The 19072-nt window shown below is 45.1% G+C and overlaps 1 protein-coding gene across 1 annotated transcript; it reads left to right on the top strand.

Moving 5' to 3' along the window:
* The first annotated feature begins 553 nt into the window (after nt 1-553).
* IL2RG (interleukin 2 receptor subunit gamma) lies at nt 554-17736 on the top strand. The gene is made up of 8 exons (XM_083723052.1): nt 554-729; nt 3568-3658; nt 5658-5824; nt 8346-8488; nt 9875-10037; nt 13684-13783; nt 14819-14903; nt 15657-17736. Exons 1-8 carry the CDS (start codon nt 636-638, stop codon nt 15840-15842), a joined length of 1029 nt encoding a protein of 342 aa, XP_083579178.1. The 5' UTR covers nt 554-635; the 3' UTR covers nt 15843-17736.
* The last annotated feature ends 1336 nt before the right edge of the window (nt 17737-19072 follow it).

Consider the following 19072-nt stretch of genomic DNA (forward strand, 5'->3'; position numbering starts at 1 on the left):
TGTCTCCGGACAGCGCTGGCCCCTGGCCTCTTAAAGTGAGATGGGCGCACAACCCCAGAGTCTGTCAAGACTGGCCCGTACGGGCAGGGGTACCTTTACCTTTACCTTTAGCTAGACTTTTCAGGGAAAGTTTCATTCACTGCTACTACAAGCTGAATAAAGAGCATGGAATTCACACTCGACTGTGAGTATATTTCAGTTGGAATCTCTTTTCTTGTAACTTGAATCAGGTCCTAGTCCTGGACCAGGAGAAAACAAGGATGCTCCATCTTCCATGTGACAGCCCTTGAGATATTGGAAGATGGCTACCATATCTCCTCTCAGTCTCCTCTTTTTCAGGCTAAACAAACCCAGCTTCTCGTAAGACCTGGTTTCCAGACCCTTTAGCCATCTTGGTCATGATTCACATGGGGCCCTGAGGTTGAAATTAATCTAATCTAGCCCAGGCTCTACCAGTTCAGCTTCTCAGAAGCCTTTAAGAAACTTTCTGCAAAGTTCAGGGAGTTTCCACAGGAAGGCATCATAAGTATAAATTGAGAATCGCACAGCCCACAGTTGCAGATCAGCTTTGAAATCACCACATCCTGTTGTGCTGAGCACTTGTCTCTGTCAAAGCGGAGGCTGCTAGGAGGGTGATGGAGGCCTCGAGGGAACAAAGGATGTTCCTTGTGCTGGTCCTCCTTTTCTTGGGCCGAACTGAGCAAGCCACAGAGAGTTCTCCACAGCAAGGTAACCCACTCCCTATGGGCTGGGAGCTCGCTACCCCTGCTGTCAGGGATTCTTCAGCTGTGATTTCTGCATTGCAGGGGGTGGGATGAAATGACCCATTGGGTGCCTTGCGACTCTGAGATTCTATGATTCTAAGAGGATGAAAGCAGCAGCCTCTAACCCACATTCTGTCTGTTCTTCAATACTTTCTGCAATGTTGGGGAACGTCCCCTGAGCTGCAAAAAGCTACATTCAGGTCTTGTCAGTTCTAATGGCTGTGAATCCAAAACTTTCTTTCTTTTGTGTCCATAAACAGCTGTTGCACTTATAATGGTAAAACCACAGGGAAATATTTCCTAAAGATTGCCAGTAGGTGGGGCTGGAATGTCAGGCAAGAACAGGGAATGATTTCCACTTAACATTCACTTTCTTTTTGGCCTGGCTGAGTTGGACATAAAATCAACAGGGTGTCGTTGTTGTCAGTGCTTCTTTTGTAATAATTATAATAATAATAATAGTTTACGGGGTACTCTCATTTTGACTAAAAAAGAATCACCATTTTATAGTTCAAATCGGGGAAAATAAATGCAATCAATGGACAAAAGTACAAAGATTCATAAAAAATTTTAGGGGTATGAGTACCCCTGCGTACCCCCAGAAAAAAGCACTGGTTGTTGTTGTTGTTTTGAGACAAATGTACACGTCTGGGTTAGGGCTGCCTACATATATATCCCCCCCCCCCAGCAGGCATCAGAAACAGTACAACAGCCTGCCTGATATAAATAAGCAGCAAGTTCCTGCCAGTAGTTGCTGCCATGCCTGAGATCATTTCCTTGCAAGTGAGGAATGAATATTATGTAGCACTTTTTGCAACATACATAAAAGGTTAATATATAAAAATACAATAAATAATGGATGTCCATTGGAACAGTAATTAGCACTAGTATTGTTGAGAGTGGCCTTCAACTAAGTTTTACTCAGAATGGCCCCACTGAGATTAATGGACCTAACTTAGTCATGTTCATTAATTTCAGTGGGTTCACTCTCAGTAAAACTTAGTTGAAAGTCACCTATTACAGTATTTGTTTCATTTATGAATCATTTATGAATCACTGACTGTGATGTATCTTGAAGCTATTTAACAAATTTTAACAACTTAATAAAAAAATAGGTGTAAAGCAATTGCATGTTTAGAAACGGTAAAAACGATTGCTTGTACCATAAAAACAATTTAAAATCCAATGCTGATACCAACTTCTAATCTGTTCATCCACAGTCACCAGTTAAGAAGTAAATATCTCCTTCCCTCTCCCAACCAAAAATGTCCTGGTGTACTTTCCGACAGGACTAACTGATGAAATACAACCAGCTCAGATTGGGTAGCAAAAGTAAAGTGTTCACAAGAACTGTTGGGGTGATGGTGCTGAATATTAGCCATTCCTGAGCACTGGGCAATTTAACCATTTACTTGAAGGATCACCCAGCCCCAGATGTGCCTTCTTCACTGGTTTGATTTGCGGAACTGGCACTATCGAAAGTGTCACATAAAGTTTGTTCTGCACTTGCAAGAAATTGATTTTTTGGTGTAGCAGCAGCTGCACTCTGGAATCCCTGCCTACTAATACATGGCACACATCTCTCTTGGATTGTTTTTGATGCTTGCCAAAATCCATTTTTTGCATAGGGAAGCCTACCTGGACACGCAATCTTATGCACATTTGATTTTCATAACTGCTGATTTCATCTGTGCTCTGCTGTTTATCAAAAGCGCACTGTTTTGCAAGTGTGGCTTATTGCCTTTTTTTAACCTAACATTTTCAGGTAAATCGCTTTAGGGCAGGGGCGAGACTAGGCTTTTTTTCACCCACCCCCCATGCATTTGTGTGCACATAAACACACAGGCTAGAAGCCTCAATGGTGGCTCTCTGGAGGCTACACCCGAGGCAAAAATCCTGGCTAGCCACCCCCCACCCTAGCTTGGGGATTATTCTTATTTATTAATTTTAGTTATATATTTATGTTTATAAATAAATGGGCAAACAAATGATCCAGCCCCATTTCAACTGAACTATGTGGCATGGTCTGTGCCTGATGTTGTATGTGTAGAAGTAACTTTGCTGGAGAGCTGTGGACAGGTTTTGTTTCAGGAAGGTTTGGTGGGCAGTGAACACAGCATGGCTTCCTTCAGAGCAGGGCTGGGATGGGGGGCGAAATGCAGCTCTCTGGGCCTCATGGATATCCCCCCCCCCCCAAGTCCCAGCTTCCATGAGGCCACATTGCTCACTGGCTTTGCTTTTTGAATGTTTTTGCTTGGCTGGAATGTTTCCTTGATCTCTGAAAATGCCTCTTCCTTCCCTAGATGGGGGAAAAGAGGGAGGGGTGGTAGTGGTGGGGTGTGTGGGTGTGTGTAGAAACCAGCATATTGCAGTATATAAAACTGAAATCTGACATTCATTGCTCCACCTACTTTTGCCTGTGGCCTGTGGTTCCGCCCCTGGCAGAACCATCCAGACTGCGCCCCCCCCCCAGCCACGGACAAATTAGCTCTTCTTTCTGCCTCTCCTCCAACCCTTCCACCCATTCAATTCACCTTCTATTTAAAACAATTTCTTATGAGGCAATAATTGATATTTATATTTATGGACTTATTTTTAGTCATTTTTGCACACATACCCCCATCGCCTGTGCCCCTGGCAGGGGTCCATCTCACACACACCCAGCTATGGCCCTGCCTGTGGCCCCACCCACCATTGGGGATTTGGCCCCCAGGGTGTTGCCCTGAATGGAATGTGGCCCTCAGGCTGAAACAAACTTCCCCACCCACATCAAGACTCACTCATGGAAGGTCCTCTCTTGCAGACCTGGAGTGCAGCGTCTTCGATTATGAATACATGGACTGTGACTGGGGCAGCAAACAGAAGCCTGCAGGAAACTATTCCCTCTACTACTGGTATGTGCTTTCCTTGCGCCTTGCTTCTCTGCTCTACAGGAACGGCTTTTGTCCAAGCTTCAGCCAATGCACCACCAACCTCTCCCAGCCTTCCTCTTTCTTGGGGAGCTTCTTCCAACCCTGAGCCAGACTACACTGGGGACCAAATTAACAGAATAGCATAAGAAGACCCCTGCTGGACCAGGTCAGGGGCCCGTCTAGTCCAGCATCCTGTTCTCATAGTGGCCAAGCAAATGCCTGTGGGAAACCAAAAAGCAGGATCTTAGCACAAGAGCAACACTCTCTCCTTCTGTGGCTTCCAGAAACTGGTATTCTGAAGCATCACTGCCTCCAACCATGATGCAGTAGAACATAGTCCTCATGGCTAGTAGCCATCAATAGCTGTCTCCTCAATTAATTTGTCCAGTCCTCTTTCAAAGCCATCCAAGTTTTGCTCTTTTCTCTAAACCAAAAAGTCCCAAATGTTGAAACCTTTCCTCAGAGCAAGGATTCCTCACCTGGGAGAGAGAATAACGGCTGCTGGTTCATTAGGGTGAATTGGGCACTGGCCCTCCAACCTCAGTCTACCTATAGCCAGCCCCTATCTGCCTGCCTTATTACATACCATTCCACCACCACCACCATCATCATTATTATTATTTATAGCTCCTCCATATGACTGGGTTTCCCCAGCAACTCTGGGTGGTTTTCAACACCTATAAAAACATAACTAAACATAAAACAACTTCCCTATCTAGGGCTGTCTTCACATGTCTTCTAAAGGTTGTATATTTCCCTATCTCTTTGGCTTGGCAGTTGTGTAACTCCGTACCCTCCAACATTTCTCCAGTGAAAATAGGGATTTCCTAAGGAAAAGTGGGCTATTCCAGGACCAAAGAAGAAACAGGGGCAGCTTCTGTAAATCCGACACTGTCTCTGGAAAATAGGGACACTTGGAGGGTCGGTTATTACACACAACCACCCCAAGGGGTGGCCCTGCCTGTCAGCTGCCTCCTCTTTAGTCTCAGTGTCAGCTTCTATGCAACACAGCAGGAAGGAGGGCAGAGACAGAACCAGAACAGTGGGCTCTGCCAGTTACTGCCTCTAGCTCTAGCTCCTGTTGGCCTCCTAGCCTTCTGCCCTAGCATAGACAGATACACCCAGGTTAGGCCCTTAGCCTAGCTCTGCCCGACCAACACCTGCCCTCATCCCTCTCTTGGCATTTGAACATCCATTTTGTAACATTTACTTGACATCTGACCAGAGGGTGTTCCACAGGGCAGGCACCACTACCAAGAAGGCCCTCTGCCTGGTTCCCTGTAACCTCACTTCTTGCAGTGAGGGAACCACCAGGAGGCCCTCAGAGGTAACGATGGAGGTGGAGACGCTCCTTCAGTATACTGGGCTGAGGCTGTTTAGGACTTTAAAGGTCAGCACCAACACTTTGATTCTGCTTCGAAACATACTGGGAGCCAGTGTAGGTCTTTCAAGACCGGTGTTATATGGTCTCTGCGGCCGCTCCCAGTCACCAGTCTAGCTGCCACATTCTGAATTAGTTGTAGTTTCTGGGTCACCTTCAAGCAGCCTGTCCACATCCTCAGAGGTAACAGATTGGAATTGATCCCATGCAATTTGACTAGACAGGAGTCTAGCACTCTCTCACCCTGGCCCTGCACCCACAGTGGAGTCTACCTTTTTTTGAATCTGAGCTACTTTATCTGAAAAAAAAAGCCTATCTATGACTTTTAGAAGACATCTGAAGGCAGCCCTGTATCAGGAAATTTTAAATGTCTAATGTTTTACAATTTTTTATGTGCTGTAAGCCACCCAGAGTGGCTGAGGAAAACCAGCCAGATGGGTGTGGTATAAAAAATATTAGTATTAGTATTAGTATTCAGAAGCATGTTCCACCTGGGCTAGAAGACAAACAACACAGGGCTGTCCTCAAGGTATTCAGGTTCTGAACTGCAGTTCTCTGATGTTGTTGAAAATGACTAACCCCAAGCCTCATTTTGTTTAGGTATGAGTCTGACAAAGAAAAGCAGTGTGAGATTTACCTCCAGAGTGGTGATATTAACACTGGATGCCGCTTCCGTGAGATTAAAACGTTTAAATACTTTCACATTTATGTCAACACAAGTGACGGTACGAAGGTTTTCCAAAAAGAAATGCAGTTGCAGAACCAAGGTATAGATTTGCTGCTGAGCCAAACCAACTTGTGGGTGTATTTATAAGTGGGAGCCCTATAGCCCAGGGGTAGGCAACCTAAGGCCCATGGGCCGGATGCGGCCCAGTTGCCTTCTCAATCCAGTCCACGGACGGTCCGAGAATCAGTGTGTTGTTACATGAGTAGAATGTGTCCTTTTATTTAAAATGCATCTCTGGGTTATTTGTGGGCCATAGGAATTCGTTCACCCCCCCCCAAAAAAAAATATAGTCTGACCCACCACATGGTCTGAGGGATGGTGTACCAGCCCATGGCTGAAAAAGGTTGCTGCCCCCTCCTATAGCTGGTGTGTCAGAACAGACTAATTCAGTTCAGTGAAGTTTACTGAATTATCTAAAGATCCCTGAACTACGTAAAGGAGCCCCCTTTAATTGCTGGGTGAATGGAATGTGACTAAATTCATTTGCAGGTAGAACTTTGAACAGTTTCTAAGTTCATCCCCTTACATGTTTTGTTTTTTAAAAACTATTTAAGCTCTTTGGGATTCTTTTACTTGAAGAAATGTAATTGTTGGGCAAATAAATTTAAGCATTTCACTGTAGGTGTTTGTTTTTATGTTAGTCTTGTGAGGTTCAGGTCCACACTTGTAACAGTCTTCTTAAGTGTATTTCATACTTCAGCACAGCACATTGTAATATTCTCTCTCTCTCTCTCTCTCTCTCTCTCTCTCTCTCTCTGGGAGTTATTTGGATGACCTCAAACTGTGAACTGCTTATTTTTGTAAAGAAACAAACATGAACAGGAATTAGTTCCTCTTTGGACACGATACACTTGAATTGATTATTATTTTTCAATGAACTTTCCATGCTCTGCCTGCAACACAGGAGAAAAGAGGCCCAAATTTTTCATCCTGTTCTGCTGGGACTCAGAGCTCTTATCTGCATGATCTTATCTGCATTTTCGGAGCTCAGCCCTGATGAAGAGTCCTCATCCTCCACCCACACTTTCCTTTCTGACCTTCGTTCTAGAGATGTATTATGTTGTTTACTCCCACTTCAGATCAGACCTAAGTCACAAAGGGAGGGCTGGAGACTAAATGCGAGCAGGCTGTCCCTTCTCATTGCCAGAGATTCTGGTTTGTTACAAAATAGATGCCCAAACGCCATGCCTAAATGGGCCCAATAAAGTGCACTTAAATTGCTGTTAAGGCTTTAAGGCAATTGTGCCTTTAATTAAAAGCTTCCTTTTTGCAGGTTCTCCCTTTTTATCAATTCCTGTTCAGTGCAGTTGAGAACTTAATGTTGACGTGCCCATTAATTGCCTTTAATTTGTAAGCTGGTGTCTCCTACATAAAGGTAAAGGGACCCCTGACCATTAGGTCTAGTTGTGGGTGACTCTAGTTGTGGTGCTCATCTCGCTTTACTGGCCAAGGGAGCCGGCGTACAGCTTCTGGGTCACGTGGCCAGCATGACTGAGCCGCTTCTGGCGAACCAGAGCAGCGCACGGAAACGCCATTTACCTTCCTGCCGGAGTGGTACCTATTTATCTACTTGCACTTTGATGTGCTTTCAAACTGCTAGGTTTGCAGGAGCAGGGAGCAAGCAACGGGAGTTCGCCCTGCCACAGGGATTCGAACCACCGACCTTCTGATCAGCAAGCCCTAGGCTCTGTGGTTTAGACCACAGTGCCACCTGCGTCCCATCCATGTCTCCTGCATAGAGGAGGGCAATTTCACATCCAAAGACAATGTCAACAATTTTGTACCTTTCATATATAAAATAATTTCAAATCCAATTCAGAAATAGACTGGGATCCTTTATCACATAAAATGTTCTTTGAGCTGAGAATCCAAAGAAAGTATAAGTAATGGGATCTTCTGATCTTCCAGATCGTGCTGTTTCTCATGAGCATGTGGAACTGCTCTGTGACTAGGCTGCAGATTTAGATCAGAGGTTCCCAAACTTATTTGACCTACCACTGACTTTTCAGGGTGTGTGTGTGTGGAAATCCTACCTTCTTTAAGTGAAGAAACAGAAAGATGTAGTGACAAAATTGCATTCTTTTATGCATCTATATTTCTACCTACATCCTAAGATATAGTAAAGAAAGATGTTGTTATAAATAAGACACCTTGAAGCTTGGAATTCTAAAATCATTTATTAAAACCAACCATAGTAACATTCACATTGCACACTGAAAATTAAGATAACAAAGATAATATTGAAAGGCATTGTCTCCATCCCACAATGGTGCCCAACCTAGCAGTGAGGGTCACGATACAACAGATGAATCATGTACGAATGGTTTTTCAAAATGTTCTCTTCTTTATGCTTCCACAGCCCCCTTATTTTTATTCAATTCCCCCTAATTGCACCCAAGGCTACTGCCTCACCCCTGGATTGTTCCAGTGCCCCCCAGGGGGTGGCATCACCCACTGATTTACATCCTGATTTGAGCCAAGGGAGGTAGAGTGGCTGTTGCATATACACTGTTGCATATTCTCCATCTCGCATATACACAGATTTCCTTTCTCTCTCCTAGTGAAACCCAGTCCACCCATTGACTTCTGCTTTGAGGAGAAGAGCAACAACCAGCTGCTACTGTCTTGGGGTTCAGCCAGCCCCAAAAAACACTGCTTGGAGCATTATATCACGTATAAAAGCAGCAAGGACAAAAAATGGCAGGTACTGGTGTTATCTCAGTTGGGAGGGCTAAGTGCACCTTCTGATGTGGAAACCACAGCCCCCCCCCCCATTATAAAATATTGTTATGCGGGGGATTGGGGGTGGGGTGTGTGGCAAGGATCCCTTCAACTCCTGGGTGCTAGATCCTCCCTATAATTCCTGGTTTTAGTAAAAGTTGGAATTGATTAATTGAAGGTTTGATTAAGCTGTGCCAAACTCTGCTGGATTTGGCTTAGGCATAGTTAGCTGAGTGTGGTTCATTGGAGGAACAAAACCAATAATGGCAGAGTCATTAGCCCCTCAAGAAAGCCATTAGGAGGGTGGAGACTATGCCAAGCAAGGAAGGGTGGGGCCCCTCTTTCAGCTGTGTGTAGTGGGCAGAGAAAATGGTCAGACATGAATCAGAGGCTGCAGCAATGGAAGGAACAGGACCCGCTTGGGATGTGAATGCTCTGCACTCCCTCCATCTAGGCTCAGGCTGTATATACAAGTAAATAAACCATATACTATAAAGATGTCACAGTCTCCACTGTGTGTCTTTGTCTAAAAGGAAACACAGCCTCTGGTAAGTGCCCCTGGTGCCCCTGGGATCTCACACCACTTGGAGACTGGGGTGGTGTGTGTAACAATACAATTCCTCATTTGGTAAGTGTTTCCCAGTTGTGCTCCTTGCCCAAACTAAATCTTCTCTTTTCTTCAGAGCCCAACTCTCATAGGAAGAGATTAATCTCTCCCTTTAGGCTTCTCTCCGTTTCTCATTTTTCCTGTCTAAAGTTCAGCTCTTCACCTTTCCTCAGCAGTATATGGAAACCCATAGCTGCTTCCAGCGAAATTTCAGGGTGGCCCATGGAATCTTGCAGAGTTCTCATGAGATTTCACAGGGCTCTCATGAGATCACTGGTCAGCAAGGCTTCAGCCAGGGTGCACTCAGGGCGGCACTTTCCTGTTTCACCTCAGGCAGCAAAATGTTCTGGGCCGCCCCTTGTGATGGTGAGTTGCATAGTTGTAACTCTCCTCTCTGTGAAGAGGTGCTTTTATTTTGTCTGTCCTGGACCTTCCAACGTTCAGCTTCACCAGACAGCCCCAAGTTCTAATATTATATGAGAGGAAGAAAAGATGTGTCCTCTGCACAGCATAATCATATAAACTTGTATCGTGTCTTCTCTCGCCAACTATTTCTCTGAACTAAAAAGCCACAAATGTTGAAACCTTTCCTCACAGAGAGTTGCTCCATCCCCTTGATCATTTTACTCATTTGCGGGGGAAGAGTTGCTGGGTTTCGCATGAGGCTGATTGGGGGAGGCACCAAGGGCGGGGGGGGGGGTGTGCTGCTGCTGCTGCTTTCTGTGCCAGGTGCACATTTACCTCTCTGGCATTCCCTTTCAGGAGGTGAAGACCAATGATATGAAGTACAGCGTAGCCAGCGTGGATCCCCAAAAGCTCTACACGTTCTATGTCAAGTCTAAAGTAAGGTCTGTTTGTGGAACCTCAAACCTTTGGAGCGACCCAGCCGGTCCTTTATTCTGGGGGAGAAACACCACTAGCGAAGGTACAGACGATCTTTCTGTTATTGTTGGGCAGTGGTATGATGCTGGTATGATGCTGTGGTATGATGCTGGAATCCACAGAGGATGAATCAGGTCTAGGAGACCATGGAGAGGGAGTTCTGACTGAACAAGAGTTGGGAGCAGAATGAAGCCTTTTAAACCTCTGTATTCTGACTTCCTTCTTGAGGCTTCACCTCCTTAGAGAGAACGGAGAATCCTTGAAGGGCCCAGCCCTCTAGCCAGGGCTGGATTAACCATTGATCAAAATAAGCACTGCTTAGGGCATCAAGGGAAGGGGGGGGCACCAGAGAAATTTTCCATTGCCGGATTTACCATGGACCATATGGTGCAGCTGGAAAAAACAAAAGACTCCCACAAGAATGAAAACACACACAAAAAAAATAATAAAAATAATACTGAAACAATAATAATAGAGGTTAATGATATAGATTGATCCTGGGAATGCAACAAAATTAGAGTCTGCTAACTATGGTAGTAAACTGCCACTCGGTCCACTGAGACTCACATGATCATTCAGAATAGCAGTAACAATGACTTGCACATTTATTCAAAAACCCACTTAAAACTATTTGCTGCAATTAATTCAGCAGAACAGATGAACTTGATCCAGTGATAATGGCTTTTCAAAGTCTGGCAGTCAGTGGCGTAGCGTGGGGGGTGCGGGGGGGCCCGGCTGCACCGGGCGCAACATCTGGGGGTTAGGGTTAGGGGGCGCAAATCCACGGGTTAGGGGGTGCAAATTACTTGCCTTGCCCCGGGTGCTGACAACCCACGCTATGCCACTGCTGGCAGTCATTTAACAAGAAATCTTAGATGCCACACTGAGTTACTGCTTCATTGCTCAGTCCATTCATAATGCGATGGATGGGCTTGATGAGGGGGTGCCAGTTTCCCAATGCCTGGTTCAAAGCCATAGTAGAATCATAGAATGGTAGAGTTGGAAGGGATAGCTCAGCTGGTAGAGCATGAGACTCTTAATCTCAGGGCTGTGGGTTTGAGCCCCATGTTGGGGAAAAGATTCCTGCATTTCAGGGAGCTGGACTAAAATTACGCTCATGGTCTCTTGAGACTCTGCAATTCTATGATTCTATGCATGAAAGTCACTTAGCAGGAATCTTAAACCACCACCTCCCTGCTACCTCCCGAGTGAGTTGTGCTGGTTGCTGATTTGCTATAGGGTAAGTTTCAAGGCCATTTTCCTGATTTAAAAAGCCCTTAGCAACTTGGTCCCAAAGGACCTTAAAGGCTCACTGATTTCTTACACTCTACTTCAACCACTGAGATCTTCCTGGTGGTTCCAGAAGCCCTGCGCTCTTGTTGGCCTTAGCCAGAGACCAAGCCTTTGGTGTGGCAGGCCATGCCCTGTGGAACTCCCTGCCAATAGAGGTTCGGCAGAAACAATCCCTGCCTTCTTTAAGATATCCCCTGAAAACTAGATTGTTTAGATAAGTCTTTGTAATAAGAATTTCTCTTTTTAACCCACCAGCATTTATTGATGTGTTTAGTGATGCTTTAAGTGACATCTCCCTGAATTTATTATAACTTTGTATGTTGTATATCACCTTGCTCTATATTTATGGAAGTGTAGATTATAAATCATTTAGTTACCCGGAAACTGAGGTTTCTACAACTAAAATGGATTAAAGTGCCTAGCACAACAAATCCATGTTTTTTCCTTTTGAAAAAAAATATACCGTATTTTTCTGTGTATAAGACATGGAGGTTTTTAAACCAAAAATTAGGTTTAAAATTGGGGCTCGTCTTATACACGGGTAGTGCTGAGGGGTGTTTTCTTAATTTGGAGTCCCCAAAATAGGAGGCGTTTTATACATGGGGGGCATCTTCTTGCAGATTGGAAGGTGATTGGGAAATGCATCATAAAGTGAGAAAATTGTTAATGGGAAAATGTCTAAGAGATATAAAGACAGTGCAAGCAAGTCAGGGTGAAAGCAAGATGAGTGATTTTTGCCATATGACTTCCCTGCGAATAAATAGGAATAAATGCTTAATAAAGCCCAGATGTAATCTAACATCCAAGGAAGCTTTGTGAAAGTGAATCATGACAAATGCTGATTAAACAGGTTGTCTGGAGAAGCCCCTAATGTTGCAGGAAACTGTAGCAGCTGAACTTGCAGATAACTTTATATATATAAGCCCTAACATATATATATATATATATATATGCCCTAAACAGGATTGTTCCATAAAAAGAAATATTTATAATCGTTCAACCCTTCCACTCATCTTATAAAATGCAGTTTGAAAAATAATGGGTGGGAGAATTAAAGAGATCTGATATTGCTTGCTTCTCCATGGGGGCGATGAGCTGAGAAAGGTGTAGGGAGGGGGAGGCCATTTTTCGAGGGGTGTTTCACAAATATAAAAACAACCGCTGTTTCAATTCTAATTCAAAACAGTGGATTCTGAAGGGCTTTTGAAAAGTAAGCAGTACTGCCCTCTACTGGGCACTGTGGGGCCTGCAACTTCTAAGATCCATGTTTGAGATTAAAAGTGCTTCCAGATGCTCTTGTTTATAGAGCTTTTGAGTTTGGTTTGGTTTTGCAAGGAGGTAATAATAATAATAATAATAATAATACCCATCTGACTAGGGACTCAGCTATACAGCTGCAAATATAATGTTTTAAGTGCATTATACAAATGTGACACTAGATGGCAATGGTGAGCCTAATGACAAATTCAATGCACTTTTTAAAACTTTTTTTTAAGAAAAACAAGTTTCACAGCTTTTATATATGTGTGTGTGTGTGTAGATTCTACTTGGGTTGCCCCGGCCACTCTAGAGGGCTTCCAGCATGTATTAAAACATAATAAAACATTTAAAAACTTCCCTAAATAATAATATAAGTCAAGTTATAAGTCAAGCCACTGCCATCTCAAAAAACATCCAGTCTTTAGGGGAAGGCGAAAACGGTTTTGTTGAGCAAGAGCCCCAAATCAGATTTAATAATTGTGCAACCTGAACTTTGCAGTAGGTGATGGAGTCCCACCTTGAAAGAGTCTGCAAGTGCTCCCAACAAATGACAGATCCCTAGGATGCCTCCTTGTTGGCTGAGTCCCACCTGCAAGCTGCAGCAGTGGGACATGGCCTCCCTTTCTGGAGCAACTGCAGAGAGACACCTCTGTTTCCCCAGCGGCACTTGGCTTTAAGCCAGAAATTAGGCAGGAAAGCTGTGGGACCAGAGTTTTCAGAGGCCTGTATTGCTGCCTCCTGTGTTTGACTGGCTACCCATCCCTCCAGGAACAACACAGCCTCCAACATTCCTTGGATGAGAATAAGGACATTCTATTCTACAGCAGCATCACTGATTGAGCATCTTCTCCTGGTCAGGTACAAAAGTTATTTAAGGATACATACAAAACTGTGGAATTTAGGGGAGCCTGAGGGAAGAAGAAAACCCCCAATCAGTAAATACACCTAGCTAGCAGTGATACTGATGTAGAACAGAAGCTACTTCCCTCTTTTCAACTGAGGAATGTTGGATGGTATGGAACAATGTCCCTCGTCTAGGCAGCTCCAGTGACCTAGGGAACGTAGGGAGAGGCAATGTGAGGCTATTCCTCTTTCTCTGGGGCATGCTTTCTAACGCCCAGGCTTGTCTCACTCAGATGACCCTCCTGTCTCAATCTGGATACAGAGAATCATCATCCCTGTAGGTTCTGTCCTCCTCCTGCTTCTCCTTCTCTTGATCCTAATGCGCATGGAGAGGTAAGTTGAGCAACCATACTAGACCCATGGCTGACTTTGCTTTGTGGGACGTGGGGGGACAGCCTAGCTGGCAACTGGGAACAGCTCACCAGTAAAGACGGTTAGTTTCCCCATGCTTGCTCTCTCATCTCTGTTCTATCCAAAATGGCTCAGAAGGTGACTGATGTTCTGTGACAAGCAAATGTTGGCAACTGAGGGTCATGGATGGCTATCATCCAGATCCCCACGTTTCAGAGGCCATTAGCTGCTAGTGCCTCTGCTGGGAGCCCCGGGATTGGCCTGAACAACTGAGCAGCCTTTCCCAAACCTGATGCCCTCCATATATTTTGGACTACAGCTCCCATAATCCCTAGCTAATGACAGGATGATGGGAGCTGAAGTCTGAAGTATCTAGAAGGCCCCAGTTTGTGGAAGGCCCCAGCGGGGGAACTGACCATGTCATCTGTCATCAAGGACAATCAGCAGCAGCAACAGCAGGTAAACAACAGATGGAGGGGGGTGTACAGTACTTCTTGGCACGGTTTCAAAAGCATTTTAAGAGCAAACAAAAATGAGCCTTACAAAATAATGTGCCACAAAAAACAAATTTCATTTTGAGTGCTTTTGCTGCAGACCGAAGGCTAGTTTAAAAAGAAGAACTGGTCCTTGCAGAGCACTGACTTCACTGACTTCACAGCAGAGAAAAAGGGCTTGTCAGTTTGCTCTGTTGCCGCTCAGCCAGAATGATTTTCAGTACACGATGAGGTCACTTTTTCCATACACATCTCATCACAGACTGAAAACCAATCCAGCTCTATGACGGAACACAGTTCACTGAGTGGCCAGGACTGACTTTTATGAATGAGCCCCACAAATAAGGCTGATGTTCTTGGAAAGATCAACAGTGCCACCTTGCTGGGGATGGTTGTTGGTTTGGCTCTCCAGGCAACATTCCCTTAGAGGGAGAACTCTTTGCAATTCTGGGCACTCTACCTAGTATCTCTCAAAACAATAAAGAGAAGACCCCCACCTCTAATCAATTTAACTTCCCCACAGAGTTTGGTTGGTACTGATGCCCAGGATTCCCAACCCCAGGAATAAATTTGAAGATCTTTTTACTGCGCACCAAGGCAATTTCTCGGTAAGAAACTGGGCTATGTAGACTCTCTATCCTCTCGAGATAATCTCCCAGGTCAGAAGCCCTGCCCCACATGACTATAACATTGCTAGGAAAGGGGTAAGGGGCATGCCTCTGCCCCAGATATTTTTTTCAGTGCTCCAAGTGTTTCTGAGTGGGCGAATGATTTTGGGAGCAATTTTATTGTGGGTGATCTTGGCTAGGATATTAATTTGGGGAAAACAATAATTTAAGAACACATTACCTATTTATGATTTGGGGAGGTAATCAGGGGTAATTTAAAGGTAAATTGGATTTATTTGGACAGGTTCTGTTGGGAAATCAATTGGGGGAGGGGTTAAAGGAATTAAAATGCACTGTCCCAGGGAGGAGTGAAACTTAAGAAGAACATGCCTGTGATCATTTAGATGGGAAATTTGGTAGCTTGCGTTCTGCAACATTTGAAGTCAGAATTTGCACCTCTGCATAGAGAGATGGCAAAATGCCTGCAGAGGACTGACTCGGCAAAGCCTCAGATAACTGGAGGCTCTAAGGCTTGCAGAATCTCAGAGTCTAGTTTTGCAAGCGTACTGTCTGTGCACAACTATATCTCTACATTGTGGGTGGCATAGAAAGGCAGAAGATCAGTGCTTTTCTCTTTTCTGGGCCATCACTTGAGCAAGTGAAGAAACTGCCCAGCCCAGAAGGAAAGCCATGGAGGCAGGCATAGCAGAGTGGGTTACCTCATTCCATTCTCAACATTTTCTTTCCCTGCAGGAATGGGCAGGGGTCTCCAAGGATGCAGTGGAGAGCTTCAAGCCCAACTATCGTGAAAGCATTTGCTGTGTCAGCGAGCTGTTCCCTGGTGGGGGCTATTTACCCATCTGCAACAATGCCATGGGCAAGGCTGGAGGAGTGGCTGGCATTCCTGCAGACCCTACCCTCAAGGTCAACATCGAGTAGGGCCTGTGGAACAGCCACTTGTGGGTCTGTCATGCTCCCTGGCTAGGAGCTTCTGAGGCTAATACCCGTCTTTTTAGAGAACCTTTCCCCAAAAGCATTGACCCCTTAGAAATCCTTGATCCCTCAGCCAGCCCATCTATAGATACAGCCCTGCCAAGTGTTCTTTTACGTCTGCAGGCTTAGGAACAGGGTTTAAGGTCCTTCTTACTCCAGCACTTGCCCTTTTCCATCCCTTATCTTTCCTCTGCTTGGCCTCCAAGCTCCTTTTGTTTTCAGTTTAGTTTATTTGGTGCTAACGGCACATTTGCACAGTATGTCCAAAATGCACTCATCACACATTTGAAGCACATAACTTTCCTGGGCACTGTGGTTTCCCCTGCACAGAGCTATACAAACTATAGCTTCCATGATTCTCAAGGGGGAAGTAGTGTGCTTTTAGTGTATGTTGTGGATCAACCCCTCTAGCCCTCAGGTACATTGTAGGGTTATCAAGTCTTCCACAGTATACATAATATTCACAATATGCATGCACACCAATTGTGCCTTATGAAGTAAGAATATAACAAAACAGGTGAATGCTCAGAAGCAGTTGGAAAATGCATAGTTTTAACTCTGAATTCATCTTCCCTTTAATCGCTTTGGCCTGGTTTTGATGGCTATGGAGAAGAACTTGGCCACATTTTCTGTACATACCACACATTTAAAACACATGCTTTCCCTCAAAGAATCATGGGAACTAGTTTCTTAAGGGAGCTGGGAATTCCAGTTGTTGGTTTTTTTGGGGGGGGGGGTAATTACAGTTCCCAGAATTTTTTTTGCAGAAAGCCATGTGCTTTGGATGTGCTTTCGGTTTATAGTGTCTGTGCATCCTTAGGTTTGGAGTTGGCCGTTAAAAAAAGAAAGAGAGAATTCTCCTGGGGCTGTGTATGAACACTGTACCTTTGAAGCACATTTGAAGCTCATTCTTTCCCTCAAAGAATTCTGGGCATTGTGGTTTGTTTAGGGTTACTGGGAGTTGTAACTCTGTGAGGGGTAAACTACAGTGTCAAGAATTCTTTGAGGGGAAGAATATGCTTTGAATGTCCTTTCAAGATATAATGTATAGAGGAATTATTGAGAAAATAAATTGGGATCTTTTAGTCCTATAAAATATGGAGGATAGAATAGCATGTGGATAAGACACTGACATAGCAGCTTTGGTGAGGGAAAACTCTCAGGCGCCATCTGTTTCTATTCCAACCCATGAAATTTCTGTTGTCCTTCTTCCTGCTGTGCACTGCTTCTTCTGCTTCCTCTGATGACCATATGCAGACACATCACTATTATGCCTAATAAAAAGGATTGATTTGCCTTATTATTTCTCTCTGGCGCATCCTTACAGTCCTGCTACTCATATAACTATGCAGCCCAGGGTGGCATTAAGGCTGTGTTCACATGTTTACTATCCATCCAGTGCACTCCCACCACTAGTCTGGGAAGCAATTGTAGGCTGCCATCTGTCTTGAGAGACAATTGAGTGTGCCTCCGAGTGTGAAGCCAAACGACTGCTTTAGTGACATGAAAGAGACCTCCCTGGAGCGCAAGCCTGGGCAGTGGGTATGGAAGTGCCGGGCTGCCCATCACTTGGGCTTGGAGGAGGGTGGGGGAACTTGAATGTGGCCTGAAGAGAAGTCCACTGTTATGTACCAAGCTTGGATCCTAGAACAATAGGTAGGTAGGATCCTGGAATGGAACAACTGATTGGCCTGCAGGAGAAGACCAATCAGGCTCCAGGAGGGAAGCAGAATCAGCCAGTCAGACGGGACGCATTGTGTAAATAATGTATATGAAAGCCTGAGGTTTGGGGGACAATTCAATCACTGTTTTACAAGCTGCAATAAAGAGCATGAAATCACTGCAGGACTCCAAGTATATTTCATCCACCCTCTCACCTGCAGGCCATATCTGGTCATGATGATTCTCCAAGTGATGATTCTTTGCTGGCATCGCCCATATTCTCCAGGTCCACGGCCCCATCCTGCTAGAAAGCATGACACTCCTGGATATCTGAAAAACAGGCCAAGAGAGATGTGGATGCAATAGTTTGAAACAGTTGCTGCAGCAGCCATGGGGAATTCTTAACATGGCCTGGGCAGGGTGACCGAGCAGGGAGTGTCAGCATAGCAAGCAAAGTGAGCAACAGCAAGCTCAGCAACACAAGGCCTTGAGTGGAGTTCAGCAGCAATGTGTTGCTAACTTCTTTTTTCCATTCTGCTCAGAGCCAGAGGAAGACAGCATCATTCCTGCCCTACAGGAAGGAGTTGCCAACAGCAGAGGTCAACATTTGCTCTTTAAAGTTGTTGCTGACATCTGTCTGTCTCGAGAGACAATGGAGTGCACCTCCAGGGGTGAAATCAAATTGAAGTGTCCTCCCTGGCCCACAAGTTTGGGCAGTGTCCCAGGCCACCCAGACAACAAGATCCACCTGCCAGCTTCACTGATGTGGTCCAAAGCAAAACAGAGCAATACGTTTGGGACCCGCTTGGCTGCAGGAGTTGCCAGAAGGAGGCGTACAAGGCCCGATCCAACCATCTTAGGGACTCCACTCTGGATTTGTGTAGGTTTACTCCTGAGCCTTTTCTTCTCCTGAATGTATCCCACAAGCCACTGGAGGTTTAGAATCTGAGTTTTCACTCTTCTACACGGGTTACCTTCCCAGGTGGACAAGCCCCACCTGCCCCTTGTTTCCCTCTACAGCACGTGCAAAAGCTGCCTTCTTGACCATTGGACCCACGGTTGGTCTGATCCTCTCAGTATGCTGGAGCCTGTCTTTGCATGCAGGGAAGCCCCTAACACACCGATGGTTTGACCCACTGACTTCCCTCACCTGGTTTAGCCGGCCAGTCAAAGCCATTCCTAGGACTGTGGCCACTGTCTCATTCTGACAGCTTTTAGGAGCCACAAGTGAGAGGGTGGGGACCAAAGGGGGGCACACCAGAAGGATCATAGAATCATAGAGTTGGAAGACACAAGTACCATCGAGTCCAACTCCCTGCCAAGCAGGAAACACCATCAGAGCACTCCTGACATATGGTTGTCAAGCCTCTGCTTAAAGACCTCCAAAGAAGGAGACTCCGCCACACTCCTTGGCAGCAAATTCCACTGTCGAACAGCTCTTACTGTCAGGAAGTTCTTCCTAATGTTTAGGTGGAATCTTCTTTCTTGTAGTTTGGATCCATTGCTCCGTGTCC

Source organism: Podarcis gaigeae (genome assembly GCF_964106915.1).
Source record: "Podarcis gaigeae genome assembly, chromosome: Z".
Lineage (NCBI taxonomy): Eukaryota > Metazoa > Chordata > Lepidosauria > Squamata > Lacertidae > Podarcis > Podarcis gaigeae.

Excerpts from the sequence above, each read along its gene's own strand:
- IL2RG (XM_083723052.1), top strand. The coding sequence starts at position 636 with ATGGAGGCCTCGAGGGAACAAAGGATGTTCCTTGTGCTGGTCCTCCTT. Across the intron at positions 5,825-8,345 it reads AATGCAGTTGCAGAACCAAG|TGAAACCCAGTCCACCCATT; the intron begins GTATAGATTTGC and ends TCTCTCTCCTAG. Across the intron at positions 14,904-15,656 it reads CGCACCAAGGCAATTTCTCG|GAATGGGCAGGGGTCTCCAA; the intron begins GTAAGAAACTGG and ends CTTTCCCTGCAG.